Source organism: Littorina saxatilis, linkage group LG2 (genome assembly GCF_037325665.1).
Source record: "Littorina saxatilis isolate snail1 linkage group LG2, US_GU_Lsax_2.0, whole genome shotgun sequence".
Lineage (NCBI taxonomy): Eukaryota > Metazoa > Mollusca > Gastropoda > Littorinimorpha > Littorinidae > Littorina > Littorina saxatilis.
Window position 1 is genome coordinate 44413275 of NC_090246.1, and position 27376 is coordinate 44440650.

A 27376-nucleotide genomic window follows, 5' to 3' on the forward strand; every position below is an offset into this window, starting at 1 on the left:
CAAGGGCTTGCCGCCGCGGGGAATTTGAAGTCTCGCATAGCAGACGAATTTGGTCGCTTTTTGAGCATGCATTTTGTGTAAAATTAGACTGATGCAACACAAAACTTGAGATTTACTGATCGGTTTTTGCATCTGTAGATGCTTACCTATATCATTAAATCAACCCCAACTGCTTTATCTGACCTTAAAAAGAGCCTGTTATGGTCCTTTAACCGCAGGCAGCAGAGTAACTATTTTTGAGTGAACGATCAAGTAATTGGAAGGTGTTAAACAGCAAGTAAAAAGATTGTTTGCGTGCAACACATAGCGGCACCAGGAGGCCTTGCATTTCAGAAACTGTGTTACGTCACGTCATTTTTACTTTTCTGGATAATGTCAAATCTCATAAAAGACGTTTTCTAAGCCACAATCTAATGAACTACATATCAGAGGGAAGTGCATTCATTGGGCTTTTAGTTGCAAGTACCTCTGGTGAGATAGCTTATAAACACTTAGTGTGAGAGTTCATTTCCGAAGCACACCCCCTAATTTTGTAATTCAAAGTTATGTCATGAAAGGCTTTTGAGAGGCACAATGACAGGTAAGGGTGGAGTGTAATTGACTTAACATGCACGTTAATACATAGAAAAATGCCTGCTCTAAGCGTAGGTGCAAAATATAAAAAGATACCTGTGAAGAAATGTGTGCGCGAGATGATAACTGTGTGCTGTGACAATCTCATTTAGTGAAACAACGCCTTTAATTGCTTTTCCTTACATTTTTAGGCAGTACTGGTTTTCATAAGAGTTGCATTTGATCCTCCAAAATGCCTGTCAATATAAAGTAAGAAAATAGAATGTAACTGTGATTGACAATGTGCGCCATATTTATTGAACATTCACCGAAAAAATCGGGTGCATACCGTTTTTGGCGGTTTTACGTTTCACTGAAGGAAAAACGGAATTTAGTGGGTAATACGATTTACATAGAATAAAAAAGTGCAATTTATGCCATATAGTTACTGAATGTAGGTTGAGCTTGCGGAATATTGTTTGAATATTGCACCTGCAAGGATGACGTCACACGTGACGTCGAAGCTACAGGTAAGCGAGGTGTAAAGTATAGAATGAGCACTGTATACTAGTCGGCTCTCAGCCCGATTTTAATGTACAGTCGGTACTCCCGAGCAAATTAGGTATCATTTGAAAGATAAATGCCTATAGAATCTCACCCAACCTTTCTAGGAACCCAAAAGTGGCAGCAGCTATACGCACTCTTGAGGCAAAGTAGCTCTATTGTGAAAAGTATACTGCAGAAAAAAGCACTTTGGTGCGAAAAATTGCCATATCAGCTTAACCACACGCATCAGAGTGAGTATATTAGAATGAATTATTAGATTACTGGAAGGTGTAACACGGCAAGTAAAAAGCTTGTTTGACTGTAGCAGATAAGAGTGTCATCAGGCCTTGCATTTCGGAAGTTGTGTTACGTCATGCCGTTTTTACTTTTCTGGATAATGTCAATTCTCCCTGAGGACATTTCATTAGACACAATCTGATTAAATACCAGTCAGAGGAAAATGTAATCATCTGGCTTCTTGTAGCAAGTAACTTTTTGGAGATACCTCTTAAACACAAAATTAGAGAGTTCATTACAGAAGTACACCCCCGAATTTTGAAAGTCAAAATTCTGCCCGGAAAGTCTTTTGCTCTCATTATGACGTGTTGGAATACAATTTGATGGACTTGATATGTATGCTATAACATGGACAAATGCCTGGTCGACTAGTAGGTTCAATATTTAAAAATATACACGTAAAAATATTATTGTGAGAGACAATTTTGTTTGTTATTAGCTTTTCTTACACAAATTACGCCTTTAATTGCGCATCCTTACATTTTCAGCTAGTGCTGAATTTTATCTGAATTGCATTTTATCTTCCAAATAGCTCCTCAATTCAAAGTAGATGATCAAATGTATCCGCGATGGGCAATGTGTGTCATATTTCCTAAATTTTCACCAAGAAAATCAGTTGTGAACTGTTTTTGGTCAGTTTACTTTTCACTGAAAAAAAAAATGCTTTTCGTGTGTAAAACAAAACACTCTAGTGAATTTCTTGTGAAGGGGACAAAGCAGTACAATTTTGTTTATGTAGTTACTGAATGTAGATTGAGCTTGCATGATGTTATTTGAACATCGCAACAACAGCGATGACGTCACAAGTGACGTCAAGGTTACAGGTACGCAACGTGTGGAGTCTAGAATGAGCAGTCTGTGTAAAATGTTCGGAAAGATAGACTGCATACCGATCACCACAGAGCAATCGGTACTCCCTCAAAAAAGTTGTGCCATGTGAAAGACATATGAATATACTTTCTAAATTGTTTTGACATGGACCACAGCGGTAACAGCGTCAATTCACAATTCGAAGGCAAAACATCCCAACTACACTGAGCACAAAAAGGATTGGATATTTCTTCAGTGCTCTAGACCTCATGATAAACAGCTGCATTTCGGTCGGAAACATATGTATATATTAAATATTCTCCATCTCAAGACACCGGCACGGTTGGCCTAGTGGTATGGCGTCCGCCCCGTGATCGGGTCAGGTCGTGGGTTCGAACCCCCGCCGGGTCATACCTAAGACTTTAAAATTGGCAATCTAGTGGCTGCTCCGCCTGGCATCTGGCATTATGGGGTTAGTGCTAGGACTGGTTGGTCCGGTGTCAGAATAATGTGACTGGGTGAGACATGAAGCCTGTGCTGCGACTTCTGTCTTGTGTGTGGCGCACGTTATATGTCAAAGCAGCACCGCCCTGATATGGCCCTTCGTGGTCGGCTGGGCGTTAAGCAAACAAACAAACAAAATCCATCTCAAGACACGATAGGTAAATCCCAGTCGTCCCGCTGGTGATATATTTCTTGAAATATGACGTCATTGTCTTCATTCTTCTGTCTTTGCAACGCTTTTCCTTTTTTCACTTTTTATTTTACAGCGAAGACTTTAAAAAAAACAAAAACACCATGCATATTTGTTGTGCAACAGCTACTGAGCTAGCTGTCCATGGTCTGGGTGAAAGGGGTCCAGGGGGGCAACGCCCCCCGGCCGAAAACGAATTTTTGCATTATTTATTGTGATTTTGTGGCCTTTCCTGGCAAAAAAATACACTATCATGCAGGTCAAAAAAATACCTTCAGATTCTAATATGGTAAAAAGGGTAAACAAAATCAAAACAATTCACAGAAGTAATCATTTTTGTGTGTATCCTTTCACACTTGCATCTTCCAACACAACGACACAATTGATAACAATTAACATTGACAACAGCCATACTACATGAAATAGAAAGTGAACAACTGAACAACTGAAATAAAAGTTCGAAATATTTAATTATAAGAAGCAAACATTGCCAGAGAGGCATTGAAATAAATGATGAAACAGAATGTCACACATGCAAACAGCATGATGTAGCACTGCACAAAGTAGCAACTAAGCAGTAGCATCTCTTATACAGTGGAACCCCTCTCTAAGACCCCCATCTCTAAGGACTACCCCGCCACAACGACCCTTTTTTTTTTAACCGATGTGTTTCCTTATATAGTTGTCACCAGTGTAGCGACCACCCCGCTCTGACGTCTAAGGACCGACCTAACAGCTTGTGCAACGACTTTGTCAGACAAAGCCAAGACTCTCAGTCAGCGTAACGCATCACTGACAAACCGGTTATAACCAGTTATAACCGTCTCGCGTAAGCAAAGGCACTAAACCGCTGAGAGGTGTGATGGTTGGGTGGGCTGAGTAAACATCACAAACCAATCATCGAGATCAAAGGCAGCTCCATTGTGATAGCTGGGTGGCCTTGTTAAAAGACACTGACCTTCTTCCCAGGGGTCATTGACCCAGTTTTAGCTACGAGAGGTGGTTCCCCTTTCATATCTGAGAGAGGAAACACTTCCTGCACCCGGGTCAGTGACTGAGTTTAACCTATGGGGAGTTTAACCTATGGCGCGGTCTCTTTGATGTCTTGAGAGGAAACTTGGCCAGGGTACTGAGATCTGAGGGTAGTACATGCACCAAAACTGGTGGACACCATCGACAATGTCAAACATGAAATCGAAGCAGTTTGCTTGAGGAAACGGTCGTCATCAACTCAAACTTCTCTTTTCTTTTTTTAAGAAAATCTGAGGTGACTTTCTTTGTGGCCCCCTGACCCCGCCCTCTCCCTCTGTAAGGACCCCCCTCCATAAGGACCGATTTTTGTCAACATTTTCAAGGTCGCTAGAGAGGGGTTCCACTGTAGTGCAAAGTTCTCAAGGAAAAGCACTTGAGTTTCAAGCACCAAACTTATCACACACAGTTTTAGTTTCATGAACTCCAACCAGTCCCATCGCCATTTGTTGGCTAGACCAGCATCAATAAGATCTGTCCGTGCGTTTTCCGTCAAAACCGGCATCTTTGTCCCAGAAATCGTGTCACCACTTCGTAATGCCTGCCAAAACGCGAGATAACTTTTTTTTTTATCGTGATGCAGAGCGAATTCGAAAGCAAAGAAACCTCACCTACGGGGTTTACCGCGAGCACGGGCAAAAGCGCTTCCGTTTCCAAGCAAACTGCAACCGGTTCACTATAGCAGTTCGAAAACGCGTTCCGCAAGTAGTTTCGTTTTTTTCTTCTCAATTTATTATTTTTTTGTTTTTTTTCAAAATTGCGGATTGACGGAATTTCCGTCAGACTTATTTTCAGATTGACGGATTTCAGTCAATTGACGGGCTAGTTTCACCCATGCGGTTATATACGTCCTGTCGGAAGACCGGCGACGAAATCATCAAAAAGTGTCCCTTGAAAAAGATTGCGCGAAAAGCACCAATCATAGTATTTTGTGACTCTTTTGAAACGGACACAATTTTTGATCCCGAGAAAGAATGCTTTTGAAACTTAAGACACTTATAGGGATACAACCACTTCATAAGCATGCACAATTTCAATGATGTTGCATTTGTCTCAGTGACGTTACCAACGTTCAAAAAGTGTTAACGGAAAACCGTTACAACGTCTATTCTCAGGTTCTGTTTCTATCCACATATGACACGCATAGAGAAGAGAGTATTTGTCAGCGTCTTGTGTAATTTGCAGAAACGGCTTCGTGTAGTTTTAGATTTATTGCATATCAACTGCAGCCACCCAGGACAAACATTCTCAAAAACCAGGATTTCCTGTCGTTATCAACCTTGTGGGCGCTCTCTTTCACACGTTAGATCAGCCTGACTGCGCGGCAGTTTTCAACAAAATAGGTAAGCCCTGTTAGCTTAAAGACTCCAACGAAACTCACTGGTGTAAAACATATGAAATATTGTTTAGTTTTATTCGCCTTTTTCACGGTTTAAAGAGGATCATGCTGTCAAAACCCCTCATTTTTGTGAGTACCGTAAAAGTCGACCTATAAGCCGCGACTTTTTTTTCCTAAATGGACCCCTGCGGCTTATAAGGCGGTGCCGCTTATGAATGACTTTTTCTGAATCAGTGGCGTGTATCCGACTTCGCTCAGTGACCTAGTTTCCGGAAGTTGGATCGCCGCTGTGTAATGGCCTTGAATCAGCTGTGTTTACCTCAATTCACTCACTCACCTTCTTTCCGGAAGTTTGAAGCATGACAATAACTCACACAGTAATGGGTTGGCATACACCGGTTTTGATCGATCACTTCGCATTGCTACTACAGAGAACAGCAACACGCACATCTCCTAAAACAAAGCAACATACAACTGACCACGATGCCGAAAACACGGAGGCAGGCCTATGATGCAGCCTACAAACTTGCAGCCATAGACTTGGCTGTTGAAAAAGGCAATCGCGCTGCTGCTCAACAAATCGGCGTCAATGAAAGCATGATTAGGCGTTGGCGAAAGCAACGAGGCGAACTTGTGAAATGCAAGAAATCCACAAAAGCATTCCGTGGTTGCAAGGCACGCTGGCCACAATTAGAAAACGAAATGGAGGACTGGGTCAACACACAACGTGCGGATGGTCGCGGTGTTTCAACTGTTCAGCTTCGTCTGAAAGCACGCACCATTGCAACACGTCTGAAGATAGACGACTTCAAAGGCGGTCAATCTTGGTGTTGCCGATTTTTGAGGCGCAAAGGTCTGTCACTGCGTGCACGTACAACTTTGTGCCAACAGCTGCCGCCAGACTTCCAGGAGAAAATGATGTCATTTCGAAACTACGCACAAGAGCAGGTAGCTGAGAATCTGATTGGCCCACAGAACATCATAAATATGGATGAGGTTCCGTTGACCTTTGACCTTCCATTGACACGCACAGTAAACAAAAAGGGCGAGTCTTCTGTGGCACTGAAAACAACGGGACATGAAAAAACACACTTCACCTGTGTTTTGTCGTGCACGGCTTCGGGTGAAAAGCTTCCGCCGATGGTGATTTTCAAGCGAATCACAATGCCGAAAGAAAAGTTTCCGAGGGGGATCGTCGTGCAGGTTAACAAGAAGGGGTGGATGGATGAGAAGATGATGGACACCTGGCTGACAGAATGCTATGGGAAAAGGCCAGGGGGTTTCTTCCGTCGCACTAAAGCTCTGTTAGTCATGGACAGCATGCGTGCACACATCACTGAGAAGGTCAAAAAGTCAGTCACTGCCACCAACTCCATCATCGCTATCATCCCGGGTGGCACAACAAAGTACCTGCAACCCCTCGATATCAGTGTGAACCGGCCCTTCAAAGTGGTGATGAGGGATGAGTGGGAGAGGTGGATGGTGGATGACGAGAAATCATTCACAAAGACTGGCCGCATGCGTAGAGCAACCTTTGCAGATGTGTGCCAGTGGGTCCTGAAAGCTTGGGATGCTGTCAAAAAGTCAACGATCATCAACGGCTTCAGAAAGGCTGAGATCATCACTGGAGCAGACGACGCGACAGCCACTGACAGTGGGGCCGAGAGTGACACTTCCGGTGACTCTGTGCCAGAAGCCATTCTGAACTTGTTCATCTCCGACACTGAGGAGTCCGACTTCAGCGGATTTTCAGCATCAGATGTTGAGTGATTTACAGAACTAACTACAGGTGCTGTGTGCAGGACGAGAGGACAGTTTGATAGTCCAGAGTTCTGTGAATCACTCAACATCTGATGCTGAAAGTAAAGTGCAAAACTGACAAGTTAGCCGGTTCGTTTTTGTGTGTGTGTGTTTTTTTTTCGTTGACTTTCGATGTTTCTTGACTTGAACTTTGCTTCTAGGCGCGGCTTGTATGCCGGAGCGGCTTGTGTATGGATTTTTCTGAATTTTTTTTAAAAATCGGGGGGTGCGGCTTATACCCAGGTGCGTCTTATAGGTCGACTTTTACGGTTGGTATTAACAGGGACCTGTGACGTCATACCCAAATAATGCTAAAATCCTTTAAACCATTTTTTGAGCAGAAGAAGGGCAATTCGTCATATACCCATATATTTCTGGCCTAAACACTGCTGTTTAACATGAGATGTGTAGCACTGAAGAACTATCCTCTCTTTTTTGAGTCACTTGAGAAAAAGTGACTCTATGTAATCGGTCAGTGTTAGTCTGTCCGGCCGGCCGGCCGGCCGGCCGGCCAGCCGTCCGGCCGGCCGTCCGTAGACACCACCTTAACGTTGGACTTTTCTCGGAAACTATCAAAGCGATCGGGCTCATATTTTGTTTAGTCGTGACCTCCAATGACCTCTACACTTTAACGATGGTTTCGTTGACCTTTGACCTTTTTCAAGGTCACAGGTCAGCGTCAAAGGAAAAATTAGACATTTTATATCTTTGACAAAGTTCATCGGATGTGATTGAAACTTTGTAGGATTATTCTTTACATCAAAGTATTTACATCTGTAGCCTTTTACGAACGTTATCAGAAAAACAAGGGAGATAACTAGCCTTTTCTGTTCGGCAACACACAACTTAACGTTGGGCTTTTCTCGGAAACTATAAAAGTGACCGGGCTCAAATTTTATGTGAACGTGACTCATTGTGTTGTGAATAGCAATTTCTTCCTGTCCATCTGATGCCTCATATAATATTCAGAACTGCGAAAGTGACTCAATCGAGCGTTTGCTCTTCTTGTTGTGCTCAGTGTCGTTGGGATGTTTTGCCTTCGAATTGTGAATTGACGGTGCTACTGCTGAGTTCCACGACAAAACAATTTAGAAAGTATATTCATATGTCTTCCATGCCATTCAACTTTTTCGCGAGAGTACTGTATTGTAGGCAGTAAGTCTCACCATCTAGAATGCTGTGCTTATTCTAAACTTTACACCTCGCTTACCTGTAGCTTCGACGTCACGTGTGACGTCATCATTGCAGGTGCAATATTCAAACAATATTCCGCAAGCTCAACCTACATTCAGTAACTATATGGCATAAATTGTACTTCTTTATTCTATGTAAATCATGTTACCCAGAGAGTTTTGTATAACACACTAAATTCCGTTTTTCCTTCAGTGAAACGTAAAACCGCCAAAAACGGTATGCACCCGATTTTTTTCAGTGAATGTTCAATAAAAATGGTGCACATTATCAATCACAGTTACATTCTATCTTCTTACTTTATATTGACGGGCATTTTTGAGGTTCAAATGCGACTCTTATGAAAAAAAGCATTGCCTGAAAATGTAAGGAAAAGCAATTAAAGGCGTTGTTTCACTAAATGAGACTCAGCACACAGTTATCGTCTCGCGCATATATTTCTTCACAGGTATCTTTATATATTTTGCACCTATTTGAGAGATAGGGAAAAGACGCTCTTGAGAGATAGGGAAGACGCTCTTGAGAGATAGGGAAGACGGTAAAAACTGAGAAAGTTTCCTGCAGGGTTCAGAGTGCGTGATAAGTGGCCAGTTTTGCCTTTCATGAACTGGTGTTGTCAGTGTGTTTTGCCAGGCATCTCTCAATAGTTATATATATTGCAATGCATGCCACAATTTACAAGACAGAAGAAAGGATAAATGAGAGAATTTGAAAAGACGGCAGAAGACAACACAGTAAACAAAACATCCTAAATGTGCCACAATAAAAGAACACAAAATAATGAAAGATAAAGACCAAGGTAATCCCCAAGTACATATATATACATATATATATATATACAACACTTTACGAAATATATTCAAACAGTAGAGTATATACAGTCGTATTTACAAACATATTATGCCAAGGACTACTACTGTAGTAGAAGTCATTCATGGTGCGCATGTAAAATTTGTTTTGCGTTTATATAATTATAAAATTCAAAATAGTGTAGATAATGTCAGTAACATATAAGAAAGAAAAAAGATCTTACAGCAATACATGTTCATGAAAATTGTTAGCTGCATGTGAATAAAACAAAAAAGCTTACCTCACGGCCCTCCTATACAAGTCTCACAAACTTGTATATATATGTGGTGGAGCGCATGCGGGTGTTGGCAATTAGAAGAAGCGAGAGAGGGAGAGAATACGCAAACAATAAAAGTTCGATGAATGCATTGAATAATGTTCTCTGTCCTCTTTTATTGCATAACACTCACGCACACACTCACCAAGCATTTAAAATAAAAGTTAAAAATAGGTTCGTCAGACTAATGCTACTTTTCCAATAAACACTTTCAACACTTAGTCTGAAAAAGGTGGAAACACATACTCCGCACTCAAATCAAAAGTAGCTTGAGGCAAATCTCTACTACGAAAAAGTTCTGTTGCCACAACACTATAAAGTCACTAGTGTGTGCTCTACCAACACACAACACTACCTAGAAGAAAAACACTATAATAAACACTACCTAGAAGAAAAACACGCTAATAAACACGGTAATAAACACGGTAATAAACACGCTATCCCACCAAGAGTCCGCTCGACTGGTCTACATCATCTCTGTACACGAAACACTCCCTGGTTCACAACAGCATTCAAAATCCAGGACATCAGCCATCACACACTCCATCACTGGATCAGTCCAGTTGGTACACACCAACATTACACAGACAATTGCACTTCCCAAATGCACAAAATCCACAATGCATAATTCAATCAAATTCCGGCAAAGCTTGACATGCTTTTCTCTGCCAGTAGCAGGTCACAAGTGCGCGTTTTTCAACGTTGGGCGAGTTCATTACAACTTTTACTCATTTTAGTCGGGAAAAGGGGAAGGGGGGAGAGGGCCCTATATGACGCTGCTTGATTATGCGTCACCAACCCAAACATTATTTTATCAATACGATCTAAACTAATTTAACTTATTAAAAACAAAACTAAACATTCCCCATTCAGGAATATTCAAACAAATGCATAGTCTGTGTGTTTTCATTCAAATCGAACACGCAGACGTAACCAATAGACACAAGCTGACACCCCTGTCTATGAAATGACGAAACCCTGAAACCTACGTCATACCTATGATAACAGCCTATGACGTAATACAGGCGCTAGAAATAATAATTCTATTGACACAGTCACACAATGTCAATACAGATTTCTCTCACTCACCACATATATATAATATACCACAGGAGAAAAAAAAGTAGCTCGCGCGCGCTCACCCAAATCTGCGCGAAGTGCCACATGATATTAGCCCCAGACAACACATAGGCGGATAATACATGTATGTCAATAGTATGAAACAAAACATGCCACAATTTTTAAGACAGAAGAAAGGATAAATGAGAGAATTAGAAAAAGTGTTTGCTCCCCAAGTATATAATTATGCCACTCTTTACACTCTGAAAAACATGTGCATGTTACATTTAAAGAAACAGGAAACCCAACATCTCGAAGAACGGCACAGTATATAAGACGGCAGAAGACAACAGTAAACAAAACATCCTAAATGTGCCACAATAAAAGAACACTAATTGATGAAAGAAAAAGACCAAGTTAATCCCCAAGTACACACACACACACACACACACACACACACACACACACACACACACACACACACACACACACACACACACACACACACAAACACTATGTACATTTTGTACATATATATATGTATAGACAACACTATACAAAATATATAAAAACAGCAGAGTATATACAGTCATATTTACATACATATTATAGGCATGCATTTCGTGGTGCGCATGTAAAATTTGTTTTGCGTTTATATAATTATATAATTCAAAATAATGTAAATAATGTCGGCAACATAATATTAAAAAAAAGATCTCACGGCAATACATGTTCATGCAAATTGTTAGCTGCATGTGAATAAAACAAAAAGCCTACGGTACCTGGCGTAGCACTTGACTCATCGATGCAGCTATCCCAGAACAGCACACAACACAGTCGACTCTTGTTTTCACTATTGTTCTCACAAACTTGTATATACCACAGGAAAAAAACCTCGTCGATCCGACGGAAAATTTAACGTTTGTTTCATTATCGCAAACAAAACAGAACAGACAAAACGAAACAAAACAACACAGCACAACAGTTGGGGTTATTTCTCTGAGATGCTTAAGAAAAGAAAAGATGACGTGCTTTGTAATGGAATAGAGTGGGTGTAATTTCAAACTAAACGGTTCAAATGTGAGTGTAAACACACTCTTTACGCGGGATCACATTCCCTCACACGCATATGAACACACACACACACACACACACACACACACACACACACACACACACACACACACACACACACACACACACACACACACACACACACACTATGTACATTTTTAGAAAGAAAAAAACAAAACAAAAACACAATGTACATTGTTAGAAGAAGAAAAAAAAACCAATATGTACAATTTTAGAAGAAAAACAAACAACAAAAAACAATGTTTTCGAGCTGTTATTGTGTCAATATGCTAAAGGCCTCAATGTCTTTTTATCATTCTTGTTTAGGATTTTGTTTTTGGGGGGGTGTCAAGCAGCATCGGTGAGGTCTTAATTTGTTGCTCTTTCATTAACTGGCGAAGTTGCTGTCCCTTGTTTTTCAATAAACAAGCAAAACCACGTACACACATACAGACAGGCAAGAACATAAGCACAATTACAGTCACAACATTAAGTCGGGAATAAATACGTCATATGCTGAAGAACAAAAAAGAAGGGGGGAAACGCAAAACAAAACAAGCAATAAAAAAACAGAAAAGATGAAATGCACTAGAGTCAACAGCCACTGTGATTGTCGTACTGCATAAAACAAGTGTCTTGTATCGAGTGCCTGTTCCCAGAACCGTGCAGCGCGTGAGTTAACAAAAATTACGGCACAAAACTGCTCCAGAAATCAAACACAAACACCTTGCCTAAAACTTATTCTCACTCTATCACACAGTTTAGACTAAGTACTTACTGACGGCAACATAAGAAACACAGTTGGTGGGTGCTATCAATATTTTCCACAGACCGGCATTTTCACTGACAGATTCCAGACTGACCTAGATAGCTTCGGCTCGGCTCGCGGCGCGAAAGGAAGAGTTCGACTATAATTAGCCCGCCAGATGCGAACTTTGCCGCTGGCCACCTCGCTAAACTGACAAAAATCCCAGTACGATAGAATACAGTGACTCCACCCTTACCTGTCATAGTGCCTCTCAAAAGCCTTTCATGATATAACTTTGACTTACAAAATTAGGGGGTGTGCTTCGGAAATGAACTCTCACACCATAGACCATTTATCCTGGACCGCCAACTAGCTCTCTCTCCGCTCTTTCTCTCTATTACGAGGTAGCGGCCTCTCGTTTTTAGGAACCTACGCTTACAAGCCTTTCAGAAATCAGGGGGACGTGATATCCGGTGTCGATTGTAAACATGGACGAAGTTGCCGAGGTAAGTTCTGAAAATGCTAAAATAAACTCAACAAAAGTGCATATGGAACATGTTTTTCGATGAGTTTTGTTAAGTTTAGTTTGGAGTTTTGGAAAATCCAGTTCATTGTCACCTCTCATTGTCACAAATAACTGGAGCGTGCTTTCTTTTCACTGTCTTTGAATCGCTGGCCTTTCAAACCGGACGCGACACGCCCCTGAAAGTCGAGAGTCGTAACCTCGAAGGGTCACGTGACGAGTTGGCGGTCCAGGCTATTTGGTCTATGCTCACACTTAGTGTTTATAAGCTATCTCATCAGAGGTACTTGCAACTAAAATTTCCATGAATGCACTTCCCTCTGATATGTATTTCATTAGATTGTGGCTTACAAAACGTCTTTTATGAGATTTGACATTATCCAGAAAAGTGAAAATGACGTGACGTAACACAATTTCTGAAATGCAAGGCCTCCTGGTGCCGCTAATTGTGTTGCACGCAAACAATCTTTTTACTTGCTGTTTAACACCTTCCAATTACTTGATAGTTCACTCAAAAATAGTTACTCTGCTGCCTGCGGTTAAGCTGATATTACCGATTTTTGCAACAAATTTTTTTTCTGAAGTGGCCATTTAAAAAAAAAACTGGGCCACTTTGCCTGAAAATTGCGTATAGCTTCTGCCATTTTTGGGTACCAAGAAAAGTGGTTTCAGAGACAATATGCATTTGTCTTTCAAATGAAACCGAATTTGCTCGGGAGTACCTCCCGTGCCTTAAACTCCTTAACTAAGCGTCTTTTTCCGATTTGGTTCCTCGTCTACATTGTTTGATTTGATCACCACTTAGTGTTTTAGTCTTGGCTAAAGTGTTGGTGATGACATCATGTTATGATGTTATAGTGTCTGAAATGAGGTCACATTATGATGTCATAGTGTCAGAAATGAGGTCACTCAATGTCTGAGTACACATGTTTTGTCTTGGCCAGCAAACAATCAATTAAAGGAAGCCACTAAAATCTAAATTTTCATTTACTTATATCATAAGCTACTGTTATATACTTATGAAGTGGTAAGGCATATACGATTTCAAAACGGATAACGTTTTCAGTACCGTCACTGTCTGTTACCATGGAAACATATGGGGGCGGGGATATAGCTCAGTTGGTAGCGCGCTGGATTTGTATTCAGTTGGCCGCTGTCAGCGTGAGTTCGATCCCAGGTTCGGCGGAAATTTATTTCAGAGTCAACTTTGTGTGCAGACTCTCTTCGGTGTCCGAACCCTCCCCCCGTGTACACTACATTGGGTGTGCACGTTAAAGATCCCACGATTGACAAAAGGGTCTTTCCTGGCAAAATTGCTTAGGCACAGTTAATAATTGTCTACCTATACCCGTGTGACTTGGAATAATAGGCCGTGAAAGGTAAATATGCGCCGAAATGGCTGCAATCTACTGGCCGTATAAAATTTCATCTCACACGGCATCACTGCAGAGCGCCTAGAACTGTACCCACGGAATATGCGCGATATAAGCGTCATTGATTGATTGATTGATTGAAACGACAATCTCCAACTGCCATAATGGGTTGCTAGGAACACGTTTTTTAGCTTCCCCTTAGGAATGTGACTTTTTGCATGTAGGATGTAGGAGTCCATAGTTGTGGAATGACAACAGGGATTTTTTCTAGGATGAATAGTTCTAACAAAAGATATATTTTTTACATGAATTATCATGTTTTGCAGCACAATTTTAATAAATATGACCCGCCTGAACAGTTATTTATTAATTTAAAGGAAATTCCTGTTGTCATTCCACAGGTTGTCCTCTGATAAGCATGTCCCTTAAGTTTCATTGCATTCTGAACAGATGGATTGAAGAAAAATAGTTTCCTAGAAAGCAGGTCATGCAAGAACACTGAACAGAGAAACAAGGCCGAGAACATTTCAAAGCTCTTTCATTCACCTCAAATCAATGTTACCATAGTTCAAGTACTTTTCACAGACACCTGGTAACTACAGCCTTTTACCTAAAACTGCCCAGCAGCATATGCTGCACCCCCTTCTAGTCTGATGAGCTCCTCCTGTCTTTTGAGTTTAGCTGCACGCACAGTGTCGCGTCTCTTGTTTAGCTGATCTTTCTTGAACCTGAGGCTGCCAAGAACCCAGGATCTTACACTCCCTAGCCTTGTTCAGTCTTTTCATGTTACAGCCTGTCGTAAAGCCGTAGAACTGTGCAGTGTTGAGAGCAGCCGCTGGTCCAAAATTGAATTCCCTAGCCTACCCCCCGCGGGTTAGGGGGAAGAATTTACCCGATGCTCCCCAGCATGTCGTAAGAGGCGACTAACGGATTCTGTTTCTCCTTTTACCCTTGTTAAGTGTTTCTTGTATAGAATATAGTCAATGTTTGTAAAGATTTTAGTCAAGCAGTATGTAAGAAATGTTGAGTCCTTTGTACTGGAAACTTGCATTCTCCCAGTAAGGTCATATATTGTACTACGTTGCAAGCCCCTGGAGCAATTTTTTTATTAATGCTTTTGTGAACAAGAAACAATTAACAAGTGGCTCTATCCCATTCCCCCCCCCCCCCCCCGTGGCGATATAACCCTTCGTGGTTGAAAACGACGTTAAACACCAAATAAAGAAAGAATTCCCTAGCCCCTGTGACGACTGCAAACCGTAGGCGATTTTTGCATGCAAATTTGTCCTTGGGGCAGCAAACCCAAACGCTGCTGTGGAGACACTCATTAGAGTTTTAGGTTTTCCCTGACACACATCTTTGAAGCAGTTGATCTTCCATCAGCCCCCCCCCCCCCCCCCCCCCCCCCTTTCCCCGTGGCGATATAACCCTTCGTGGTTGAAAACGACGTTAAACACCAAATAAAGAAAGAATTCCCTAGCCCCTGTGACGACTGCAAACCGTAGGCGATTTTTGCATGCAAATTTGTCCTTGGGGCAGCGAACCCAAACGCTGCTGTGGAGACACTCATTAGAGTTTTGGGTTTTTCCTGACACACATCTTTGAAGCAGTTGATCTTCCATCAGTCTCTGGTAAACTGCTACCAGATGAGGATTCAGCTTCTTGAAGTTGAGAGGTATATGGACGAGTTTTGCGTGTGGTCCTGGGGGCTTGTTCTGAGCAAGGGCGGCCTGGTAGAAGCACCATGACGCGGCACCATGGGGGCACAAGTCATGCTGTGGCTTGTCATCTGTTGAGTAGCCGTGACACAGAGATGCCATTACTGCCCGTTTCATGTCTGCAACTGTCTTACCTCCCCTAATTGCCCGATTGTAATATATCGTCAACTTCCTGATTGTATTCAGAGTCAGCTGACCGTATCCTCGCCCTCTCAAAGTGATTCCTTTTTTGCGGCAGTCTGTCACAAGGTTGCGAAGCGCTGTCCCGAGACCTTTGGAAACGTGATTGATGCACTCTTCTTTTTCGATGGTCACTTGATCTCCATAAGGCTTTATTTTGGAAAGTTCCTGGAAGGTTTTTGTGTCACCGTCTGACTGCATAACTGTGTATCGCAGATTGCGCCACGACACTGACCTGCCCCACAGAACCCGAGCCGCCTACACAAACGCATCATACACACATATTGTTTAGATCTACACACTCACCTGCAAAATTCTTGTCACAGATGTCCATATGTTTTACCAGCCAGGCAGCATACTCCAGGGGTTTCTCCTGGAGAAGTTTGTTTCCAGTTGTCTGGCAAACATGGCAGTAGTTGCACATAACATGAGCGTCTAAGCAAATGCCAGTCAGCACGTCTACAACACACCCTATTCCAATGTGGGACGAGTGCCCCCTGGTCAGCCATGATCCGTCGTAGCTTACACTGATGTCAAGAACATCATCATCAGACAGTGTCATTCCATTATGCGTTGCGTGTATCTGTCTGACCTGACGGACAGCCTCACTGAATACTTTCTCCTCCAGCACATCAAGTCGTTGATAGAGTTTATCAGCTTTCTTCTGGAAGGTTTTGTGATGCATGCCTGCCAAATCTAAACTTTCACAAAATTTTTTAAATTGTTGAGCACCTAGCCCACATACAGTCTACTTCGTTTATAACGTCGCCGGATATAACGTCACCCCGTTATATCGTCACCCAAACACCGGTCCCGGCTCAATTCCTTCTTTCCAAGACTATTTTAACCTCGGATATAACGTCACCGGATATAACGTCACCCAGTTATAACGTCACTCATCCATGTCGGTTATAACGTCATATCAATCCCCATATGCAGCAGTTTGCATGGTGAACGACTGTCAAGGCATGTTCATTTACCCTACACGTGTCACAAGTTTTGTGTGTTAACGGTATTCAAGTTTTTCCGTTTTCCCGTTGTTAGAGGCCCAAGGAAAACTAGGTTCAAGGCATAATCATTTTTGCTGCATGCGTTTTGTGAGTTCCTGTTCGAGGTTTTTAATCAAAAGAAAAATGTTTTATTTCATTTCGTTTTGTGAGTTCCTGTTCTATGTTTTTAGTCAGTAACGAAAAATGTTTCATTTCATTTCGCTTTGTGAGTTCCTTACTTAGGTTCCTCAGTGTTCTAGGTTTTTAATGAAAAGAAAAATGTTGCATTTCGTTCGTTTTGTGAGTTCCTGTCTTGGTTTTTAATAAAAAAAAAAATTAAAAAAGTTTCACATCGAGCATACATGGTTACTCCTGCGCGAGCGCGTGCGAATGGATCTGTCTACTTCTGTCCTTCAATCACGCTTATAAAAAAAAAATCGATTATTGAAATGACGGTAGGAGAAGGTCGAGAGGATGAAAACAGACTACGACGTTTGTTTGTTTTTTGGTCCGAATACGAATACGAATACGAATACTTTATTATCTCATACAGAGAAATTTCAGTGTGGTGCACATTAAAAGACAAAACAAATAATAAGACAACAGATAAAAATACCATACGAAGCATACTACACTCGCGCACGCATATGTACACTAACAGGAATAGTAACATGATTCCAAATAGGTAAATTGCCGTCAGCTTTAGCTAAAAGTTTACCGCTAAAAACTATCATTATCACAGGACTAGATATGTCATTGAACAATATTTATCACAGGACTAGTCATTCGAGGGTTATCACACTCAGCATAAGGGTGCACATCAAAGAATATAAAAAATATAGTCCGTAGTATACTGACTACAACTGCCCACGACGAGGAGGCTGAGCTTCACTTTCAACTGGGCGTTGTCGACAGGCTGAGTAGGTCGCTCAGGCTAAATTGTAAAGGTAAACACTAAGTGCAGTGAACCGACAAATTGAGAAAAGTGATACTGCACTCTTAAAGCACTATTATGACTCTACTTGGAAAGCCATGGACGTTATATCAAGTGACGTTATAATGATAAAAATAATACAGTAGTAGTCTAACGAGTATAACGTCCCGCTCACTAGATGTGGTGGAGACGGTGGATGGGGGAAAGGGGGTAACTATGAACCCAAAGTTGTTACTACCAGAACGAATGTGCGTAAAGGTGGGCAGCCACTTTGCTGTTGACGAGAAACTTCTTCGTTAATAATAATAATATAAGTCAAATAGACAGTAATTACGTATAAGGACCCATGAAGTTCTCGTCATTTTTACATTTAGTCAAGTTTTGACTAAATGTTTTAACGTAGAAGGGGGAATCGAGACGAGGGTCGTGGTGTATGTGCGTGTTTGTGTGTGTCTGTCTGTGTGTGTGTGTGTGTGTGTAGAGCGATTCAGACTAAACTACTGGACCGATCTTTATGAAATTTGACATGAGAGTTCCTGGGTATGAAATCCCCGAACGTTTTTTTCATTTTTTTGATAAATGTCTTTGATGACGTCATATCCGGCTTTTCGTGAAAGTTGAGGCGGCACTGTCACGCCCTCATTTTTCAACCAAATTGGTTGAAATTTTGGTCGGGTAATGTTCGACGAAGCACGGACTTCGGTATTGCATTTCAGCGTGGTGGCTTAAAAATTAATTGTAAAAAAAATATCTTATCAAACGATCCAAATTTACGTTTATCTTATTCTCCATCATTTGCTGATTCCAAAAACATATAAATATGTTATATTCGGATTAAAAACAAGCTCTGAAAATTAGATATATAAAAATTATTATCAAAATTAAATTTTCCAAATCAATTTAAAAACACTTTCATCTTATTCCTTGTCGGTTCCTGATTCCAAAAACATATAGATATGATATGTTTGGATTAAAAACACGCTCAGAAAGTTAAAACGAAGAGAGGTACAGAAAAGCGTGCTATCCTTCCCAGCGCAACTACTACCCCGCTCTTCTTGTCAATTTCACTGCCTTTGCCGTGAGCGGTGGACTGACGATGCTACGAGTATACGGTCTTGCTGCGTTGCATTGCGTTCAGTTTCATTCTTTGACTAAATGTTGTATTTTCGCCTTACGCGACTTGTTATTTCTTCGGACATCAAGGACAGGTCAAGATCTAGCAGAATATGAATGTACGACAGCCATGTGTGTGTGTGTGTGTGTGTGTGTGTGTGTGTGTGTGTGTGTGTGCAGGGCCGGACAAGAGGGGGGGCTTTGGGGGCTTTAGCCCCCCCCCCCCAGCCAAAAAAAAAAAAAAAAGAGAGAGAGAGAGAGAGAGAGAGAGAGAGAGAGAGAGAGCTTAATAATAATAATATTGCAAAAAGCCGCTACCGCCTCATCTGTCTCTATTTTGTTCCTCTCTTTTCCGGATAATTGTAGTAGTATTCGGTAACCTTTGAACCCATTACGGTAAGATTGAAGTCTAGATACTTTCATTCAATGTTTGAAATGCCAAGTAATGTAAACAGACTAACATTAATGTAAAGTTCATCTTATAGTGGCAAAATACAGTATAATTTGATTTTGGAATGTGTTTTTTTGGCATAAAAGTAGAAAATTTGTTTCGTTGATGTTTATGACAAGCTAATCTTTTCTTCATGCATCAATTCTAAATTAATATGTTAAATTTCTGGTGGTGCTATTTCATTATTTAAATGACTTTTTTGTGCAAGAATAGGATATTTTTTTATGTATAAATGTTAAAATTTCTTCAGCTTCGCCCCTCGACCCCACCGGGGGCCTTCTGCGGCCCCCGGACCCCCGCTTCAACATTTTAGCCTCCCCCCCCTAAAACCGTACTGGTCCGGCCCTGGTGTGTGTGTGTGTGTGTGTGTCCTTAAAGCTAATAACGTCGGACACTACAATTAAAGACTGAGATTGTCGATTGTCGATGGAACCAGACGGAGCTTGACACTCCAACACTAGCAAACTGTCTCAGAATCAGCATGTAGCCTACAATACTGTACGTTGATACGATTGCCGAATTTCGGGGAAAATTTTGTGTATACAATTTTTGAGTCACTTGAGAAAAAGTGACTATGTAATCGGTCAGTGTTAGTCTGTCCGGCCGGCCGTCCGTAGACACCACCTTAACGTTGGACTTTTCTCGGAAACTATCAAAGCGATCGGGCTCATATTTTGTTTAGTCGTGACCTCCAATGACCTCTACACTTTAACGATGGTTTCGTTGACCTTTGACCTTTTTCAAGGTCACAGGTCAGCGTCAAAGGAAAAATTAGACATTTTATATCTTTGACAAAGTTCATCGGATGTGATTGAAACTTTGTAGGATTATTCTTTACATCAAAGTATTTACATCTGTAGCCTTTTACGAACGTTATCAGAAAAACAAGGGAGATAACTAGCCTTTTCTGTTCGGCAACACACAACTTAACGTTGGGCTTTTCTCGGAAACTATAAAAGTGACCGGGCTCAAATTTTATGTGAACGTGACTCATTGTGTTGTGAATAGCAATTTCTTCCTGTCCATCTGATGCCTCATATAATATTCAGAACTGCGAAAGTGACTCGATCGAGCATTTGCTCTTCTTGTGTATTCATGGTCTAGCCAGGTTTTGGAAATACGCAAAGAAGAGAATAGTCCACAATTCTATATATGAGGAAGTGAATTAAAGATTATTGTAATAAGTTAGTTTAAAACTTACAACAATATGTTGTTGTGATTTTTAAACAACACTAATGTTGCACTTTTTCATTTCTGCACAGTTTTATTAAAAACAGTCAGTACTTTAGAAAGGGACATAACTCTTGAACTCCGGATATAACATCACCCGCGCGTAAAAGTGACGTTATAACCGATGAACCGGATACAGCGTCACCGCGTATAACGTCGCTCAAAAACATCCCCCGAGGGGTGACGTAATATCCGGAGTCGACTGTACCAAGGATGAATAAACGGCTTGCCTGTTGAGACCATAATCCGTTTGACCGCTTTTTTTGGAAGCTTAAGTTATCCAGCGGTACCTGGAACAACTTCCTCACACGTTGAACAAGAGACATGCGCGTACACTGCAAGGCCGTGTCCCTGTTTTGAGTCTGGGCATAGTGACAGCGTTGGCTGTTTACATTGTGGACAACAAAGTTTGTTTACAATACCATCAAAGGTTTCCAAATCAACAAGACATCTCCTTGTTTGGGAAGCCTCTGGACCTGGCGCTTTTGACGCGGTGGCTGCTGTGTATGTGTTCGTCTTGAATTGTGTTCGCGTCAAGCCGCCAAGAACACACTCTCCTGACGCCGAATTTGATCTGCATGCCACAGTGGTCGATCCAGTTTTTGTGCACTTTGTCACCGATTGTGTTTTAGTTGTTCTCTTGTCTCTGCAACTCTTCAGTTGTTGTCTTCTCGTACGCTGTGTTTTTCGGAGCGTTAATCTTTTCACACGAGCCATTTTTCTAAGCCAACTCAGTCGAAAACTAAACGTGGTGAGCAGACGACTTTTAAAACGTGAAAAGCCACGCGAGCCTATCTGACCAATCGTGGCCAGGGATTTACGTCATACCACCTTATATGGAAAGTGTCTGTGGTTTGCTTGTTTGAAAAATAGGGGGGTTCCCGCAGGAGAATCCATATTTAACCGAAAATAACCGCCGAATGAACTGCTGTTCAAACGGTATACAACGTTCCCGCGTTGGGCGAGCAGAAATGTCTGTTGTCAAGGGTTGAAAATCGTAATTTTTATGGAAACGGTGAATAAAAAGACGGAAAAATTCGCCGGGTTGGTGTAATGAAATATATTTTTAGAGACTTTGATGAATTTGTATAGTGTAATCATATGCATGTCATGAAAGTAGACAGATTGAAAGGTGCAAAACTGCCAACAACTCAAAATGGCTGTGTAAGTCCCATCACTCTAAATTCAGTGGCGCACTTCGCCTTAATGCGGTTTTGGGTGTGACGAAAAAAAGAACAGGGCCGGAGTGCTATGTAAATTATGAGCAATTCTTCCAAATCCATTTAAATTAATTAAAAAATATGACACTACCAGACTGTTCCCGCATATTGAGCCAGAATTTTTTGTTATGGCAAATCGATGTTGCAATTCCGGAGCAAATGATCAACATCTCTTTGCGAATTTGCGTTCAAACGTGTTTTTCCCACAATATAACAATGCACAGCTCGAAAATATGGCCAAGAACAAATCTACGGTACTTCGAAGAAAGAAGAATAACAACATTCTTGTCCATTACGACTTGCAATTTACCGTGTGCGCTGTAAAATCTCCCTACCTTCAAAGCAGACGAAAAGCAGACATCTTCATTTTCTTCCAAGGGAGAAATCGTTGGTCATAAAGTCTGGCAGGACCCAAACATACTTCTGCACGCTTTCTTTTCTTGTCATATTCAGTTGCTTCGCAAAAATAAAATGTCATTGGTTTTCTCAACTTGTCAAATCAGTCAAAACGACCGCAGAACTGGGAAATGACTCTGATTGAAATAGGAAAGATCTTCGATGACGAAAGTATAAATGACGTCATTTGGTCACACCTATGTATGTGGGAGGTGTTTCTATAACCTGCCCTGTTATATAGTGCGAGCCTATATGTTTTATGTATAATCAATGTCTTGTTTGTATTATTGTTATGTACCACGCATGAATTTCTCTATGAGATAATAAAGTATTCTTATTCTTCTTATTCTTATTCTATCTCGAGAACTAAGCGTCCCTCAGAACCAGCGCCCTTCCATTATATATAATGGAAGGGCGCTGTGCGACGCGCTATTAGTTTTCGAGATAGGTGTGACCTGGGCCGGAATGTATGTATCGAGGTCTTTCTTAACCCGGGATAAAAGCTTAGCTCGGACTATCTATCCCCAGGATATCATCGATACTTTAGCGCAATGCATGTGTCGAGACTACAGAAAAGATAACTAACCCGAGCTTTCACCTCGATCTATTTTTGGCATGGGGCATCTCTGCGCATGATAGAATGTCAAGGCCGTTCTAAATTCAGGAATCCGTGTTCGAAAGATGACGTCGCTCTGTTCTAAATGACCCATGTAGACCTTGACGTCATGAAAAGCGTGACAAAATGTTTCTTCGAACTTGGTTCCGGTCTTGTTCTCCTGCCATTGTTTTCTTCGCGTTGTTTTCTTGTGCAAATTCACATTAGGTAAGGCGAAATGCGGCGCAACAAGCACATTTGTTCTAGGATTCAAGTGAAGTAAGTTGGAGGGAAAGGGAGGGGGTGGGTGCATCGCCATTTCGACTTGAAGTTCAAATTCGTTTTAAACACCGTCAGTGATCACACAAATTTCCGCGGCAAAACCGACATTTTTTTACAGTTCATATATACATCAAACACATTAAACAGGTTATTCCTGTATGTGAAAACATGGTTTCTTCGCACTTGAAGTGCGACCGCCGCCATGTTGTTTTTCCACTAACCCCGGGATAAGAGACTAGTCTTATCAGCTCCAAAACGAGGGGATAGTTTGACCCGGCTTTTAGCGCGAGGATAGAGCTAACCTCGACTCATGCATTGGGATATTTTTACAGTGGGCTAAATTAGCTCGAGGACAGGGTTTACCCCGGGCTAAAGTCTCTATCCTCGCTACATACATTCCGGCCCTTCCGAAGAACATCACGACAAATCTCTCAAAAATAGAATTCTGTTACGTTTGGCATCAACTATGAGGAAAGCTGAATTGACGTCATATCCTAGGTCGCGAGTTGAAGAATGGAACATTTTGCCGTTATAAACAAATCTGTCTGCTACGAAAGAGTGTGTTGACAAAACCCTTACTCGTCTCTCTTTATTAGTAGCTTTTGCTGTTTGATTTTATAAGTATTTTGATTTTTGACTCACATGCGAAGCAGAAGTGAGTCTATGTACTCACCCGAGTCGTCCGTCCGTCCGTCCGTCCCCCCCGTCCGTCCGGATATCCGTCCGTCCATCCGGCCGTCCGGAAAACTTTAACGTTGGATATTTCTTGGACACTATTCAGTCTATCAGTACCAAATTTGGCAAGATGGTGTATGATGACAAGGCCCCAAAAAACATACATAGCATCTTGACCTTGCTTCAAGGTCAAGGTCGCAGGGGCCATAAATGTTGTCTAAAAAACAGCTATTTTTCACATTTTCTCTGAAGTTTTTGAGATTGAATACCTCACCTATATATGATATATAGGGCAAAGTAAGCCCCATCTTTTGATACCAGTTTGGTTTACCTTGCTTCAAGGTCAAGGTCACAGGAGCTCTTCAAAGTTGGATTGTATACATATTTTGAAGTGACCTTGACCCTGAACTATGGAAGATAACTGTTTCAAACTTAAAAATTATGTGGGTCACATGTTATGCTTTCATCATGAGACACATTTGGTCACATATGATCAAGGTCAAGGTCACTTTGACCCTTATGAAATGTGACCAAAATAAGGTAGTGAACCACTAAAAGTGACCATATCTCATGGTAGAAAGAGCCAATAAGCACCATTGTACTTCCTATGTCTTGAATTAACAGCTTTGTGTTGCATGACCTTGGATGACCTTGACCTTGGGTCAAGGTCACATGTATTTTGGTAGGAAAAATGTGTAAAGCAGTTCTTAGTGTATGATGTCATTGCTAGGTTTAGTTATTTGACTTGACCCTGAAGGTCAAGGTCATGTAAAGGTCAAGGTCAAGCATGTGAGTCGTATGGGCTTTGCCCTTCTTGTTGATTTTTGTGAGGTGTCTGTGTTAAAATGTTCAGCATATTAAATATACATGAAGCTAAAATTATCATATCTCGGCATCTCCTTACAGGCACAGTACGCCTCCCGTAAACCATCACAGATACTGTCAGGCTTTTACACACAGTACAAACACCCTTTCATTTAAACACTCACCGAACGGGAACATCCTAGGTGCCCTACGTAAAGAGCGAGCAATTTTTTAAGAATTAATTTTGCGGATTGTCTCTCAGACAATCGGACCGTGGTGCGCAAGACCTAACTTTTAAAATCTAAATAATAAATTGACAGCTTGTTACACAAACATTCTTAAATCATAAAAGAATTCTTTTTTCATCAAGACAAGATCAATACAATTCGAAGTTTTGAAAGTTTGAAAAAAGAAAAACCCGGAAGCAGGGTCACGCAAGGTCGTGGTTCTCGTAGCAGACGACGGTTATGCCTATCGCCAGTTCCTCTGAACAGTCAAAAGCCATCGCTAGAGTTCTTGTGAATTGCAGCTGTTTGTTTCGTTTAGATTCAGAGGTACATAATAACGTGCTATTGCAGATAAGCTTACAGCGAGTCGCATTCAAATCACAAACTGATGACTTCATTGTGAAAAAAAGGAAACTGGATTACACGGGTTCACGATGGCTCAGGGGTAAGATAAACCATGCAAAAATAAATTCTTTGAAAATTGCTCGCTCTTTACGGAGGGCACCTAGGATGTTCTCAAGCGGTGAGTGTTTAAATGAAAGGGTGTTTGTACTGTGTGTAAAAGCCTGACAGCATCTGTGATGGTTTACGGGAGGCTTACTGTGCCTTAAACATAGGAACAAAATCTAAATTTAGAAATGACCAGATAAATACCCTCTTGCTACATGTTAACAAAACCAAAGGAGTATAACAGAAAGCTTTTCATTGGTTGTTTATAAAAGACTCATAGAGTGGTAGCATCTATCAAAAAGCTGCCTAAGACCCTGAATCTGACAAAGTGGAAGAACTGTCAGGACATCGTTTGATGGATTGTGAACCTTTTTCAGTTTGCAGAAGGGCTTTTGTGACCTCGGCATGATTTCCCGCAGTGGGGCACTGCGGTTATGAAATTAAAGGCCCCTCCTGTTTTTGGAACCGCAGGAGCTTTCTAGTTTGCTGTTAGGTAGATTTTTGGTTCCTCTTTCCTGTCATGCTCTCTTTTTCTTCATGAATTCTTTTCTTTTTTCTGCCTTCTTGCTCATTCACCTGTATTTTTTCCAAAAATCTCTTCTCTTGCCGCTTGTCTCGCGATTCATGTATAGTTTAATCTGTTAGTGTTCTGATGTAAGTCCAGCAGTAGATAGGTTAAGCCTATTTTAACATACTGGAAACTGGTAATCTTCCAGTAGGTATTAATTTAGTTTTACTAAAGCCTGCTGGGACACAAGTAATGGGTTAGTGCATTTGTAAACAGGAATCACTTGACAAGTGGCCCCCTTCATCCCCCCCTTCCTCGTCCTGATATGGCTCTGCGTAGTCGGCTGGACGTTAAGCAACAAATAAACAAACAAACAAACCTCGGCATGATTACATTTAGGTTTTCTGGGATGCTATTGATGTTAAGGCTGTGAAACGTGCACTTATGATGTTTGATGACCTGCAGACATGCCCAAAGTTTGGTACACATGAAGACCCTTGTGAAAGTTCAAGGTCATCTGGGCGGGGTAAAATTTGGACAAACAAATTCGAAAATTACCCTTTTCTTGGATGTTTTTGAAGCCAGAGATTTGAAACTGTACACACGTCCAGGGTTTGATAACCTCCACACAGGAGGCAAGATTGGTTGACCCTAGTGGAACTTGAAGGTCACAGTGGGCTGATGTATCTGCAGAACATAAAATATCTTCATTTTTGTCAGAAGTTTTTGAAGCTAGATTTAAAACTTCATACACTTTTATGGTTTGATGTCTTGCATACACAGTAATTATAAAATTCCGGTTGCTCCTTGTCTAATTTGCTTTCAGGCTGTCACAATGTCATGATCTCATGCCTGATAATATGATGCACTCAAAGTATTGTGTTGATTATTGTTTATGGTTTTCGTCCTGAATAAGCTTTCTGATGACACTTGGTAAGGTCTGCTGTTTCTGTTTTTCAGGCTTTGCTGGCACTCCAGGCTATCTGTCCCCAGAGGTGTTACGGAAAGATCCATATGGAAAGCCAGTTGATGTCTGGGCCTGTGGTCAGTACCATGAAAAAGTTACTTTTACTGTTGAATACTTTGGAATGTTGCTCATATAAATGTTCACAGATGAGACACGGAGAGCTAACTTTCACATTCTGCAGAGCTTTGTGTTGACCTTTTCAGACCCATTTTTTCTGCTGCCAGATTTTTAGCTCTGACAAGCAGTAGCAACCCCACAAAATCCTAGTTTCCATCTTCAACTGCTTAATTACCAGCGGACCGTTTGACTGGTTTTTGTGTCTATGTGGGTGAGTCTGAGTGTGTCTGTGTGATTCTTTCATTTGAAAAGTAAATCAAGTGATATCAGTCAGGGCTGAGATAGCTAAATTGCAAGATCGTAGCTGTAAGAGTTAAAGCTTTCTCCAGTTTTACAGCTTGAGAGTTATTTAAGCAACA

General features: G+C 41.3%; 1 protein-coding gene across 2 annotated transcripts in view; it reads left to right on the forward strand.

The window, feature by feature from the left end:
* The window catches only part of LOC138955403 (calcium/calmodulin-dependent protein kinase type II delta chain-like), a 396239-nt gene that overhangs the window by 109656 nt on the left and 259207 nt on the right, over positions 1-27376 (forward strand). For both annotated transcript variants that reach the window (XM_070327018.1, XM_070327025.1), the window contains exon 8: positions 26894-26977. In XM_070327018.1, coding sequence (XP_070183119.1) covers positions 26894-26977 — 84 coding nt within the window. The remainder of the gene's footprint in view (positions 1-26893; positions 26978-27376) is intronic.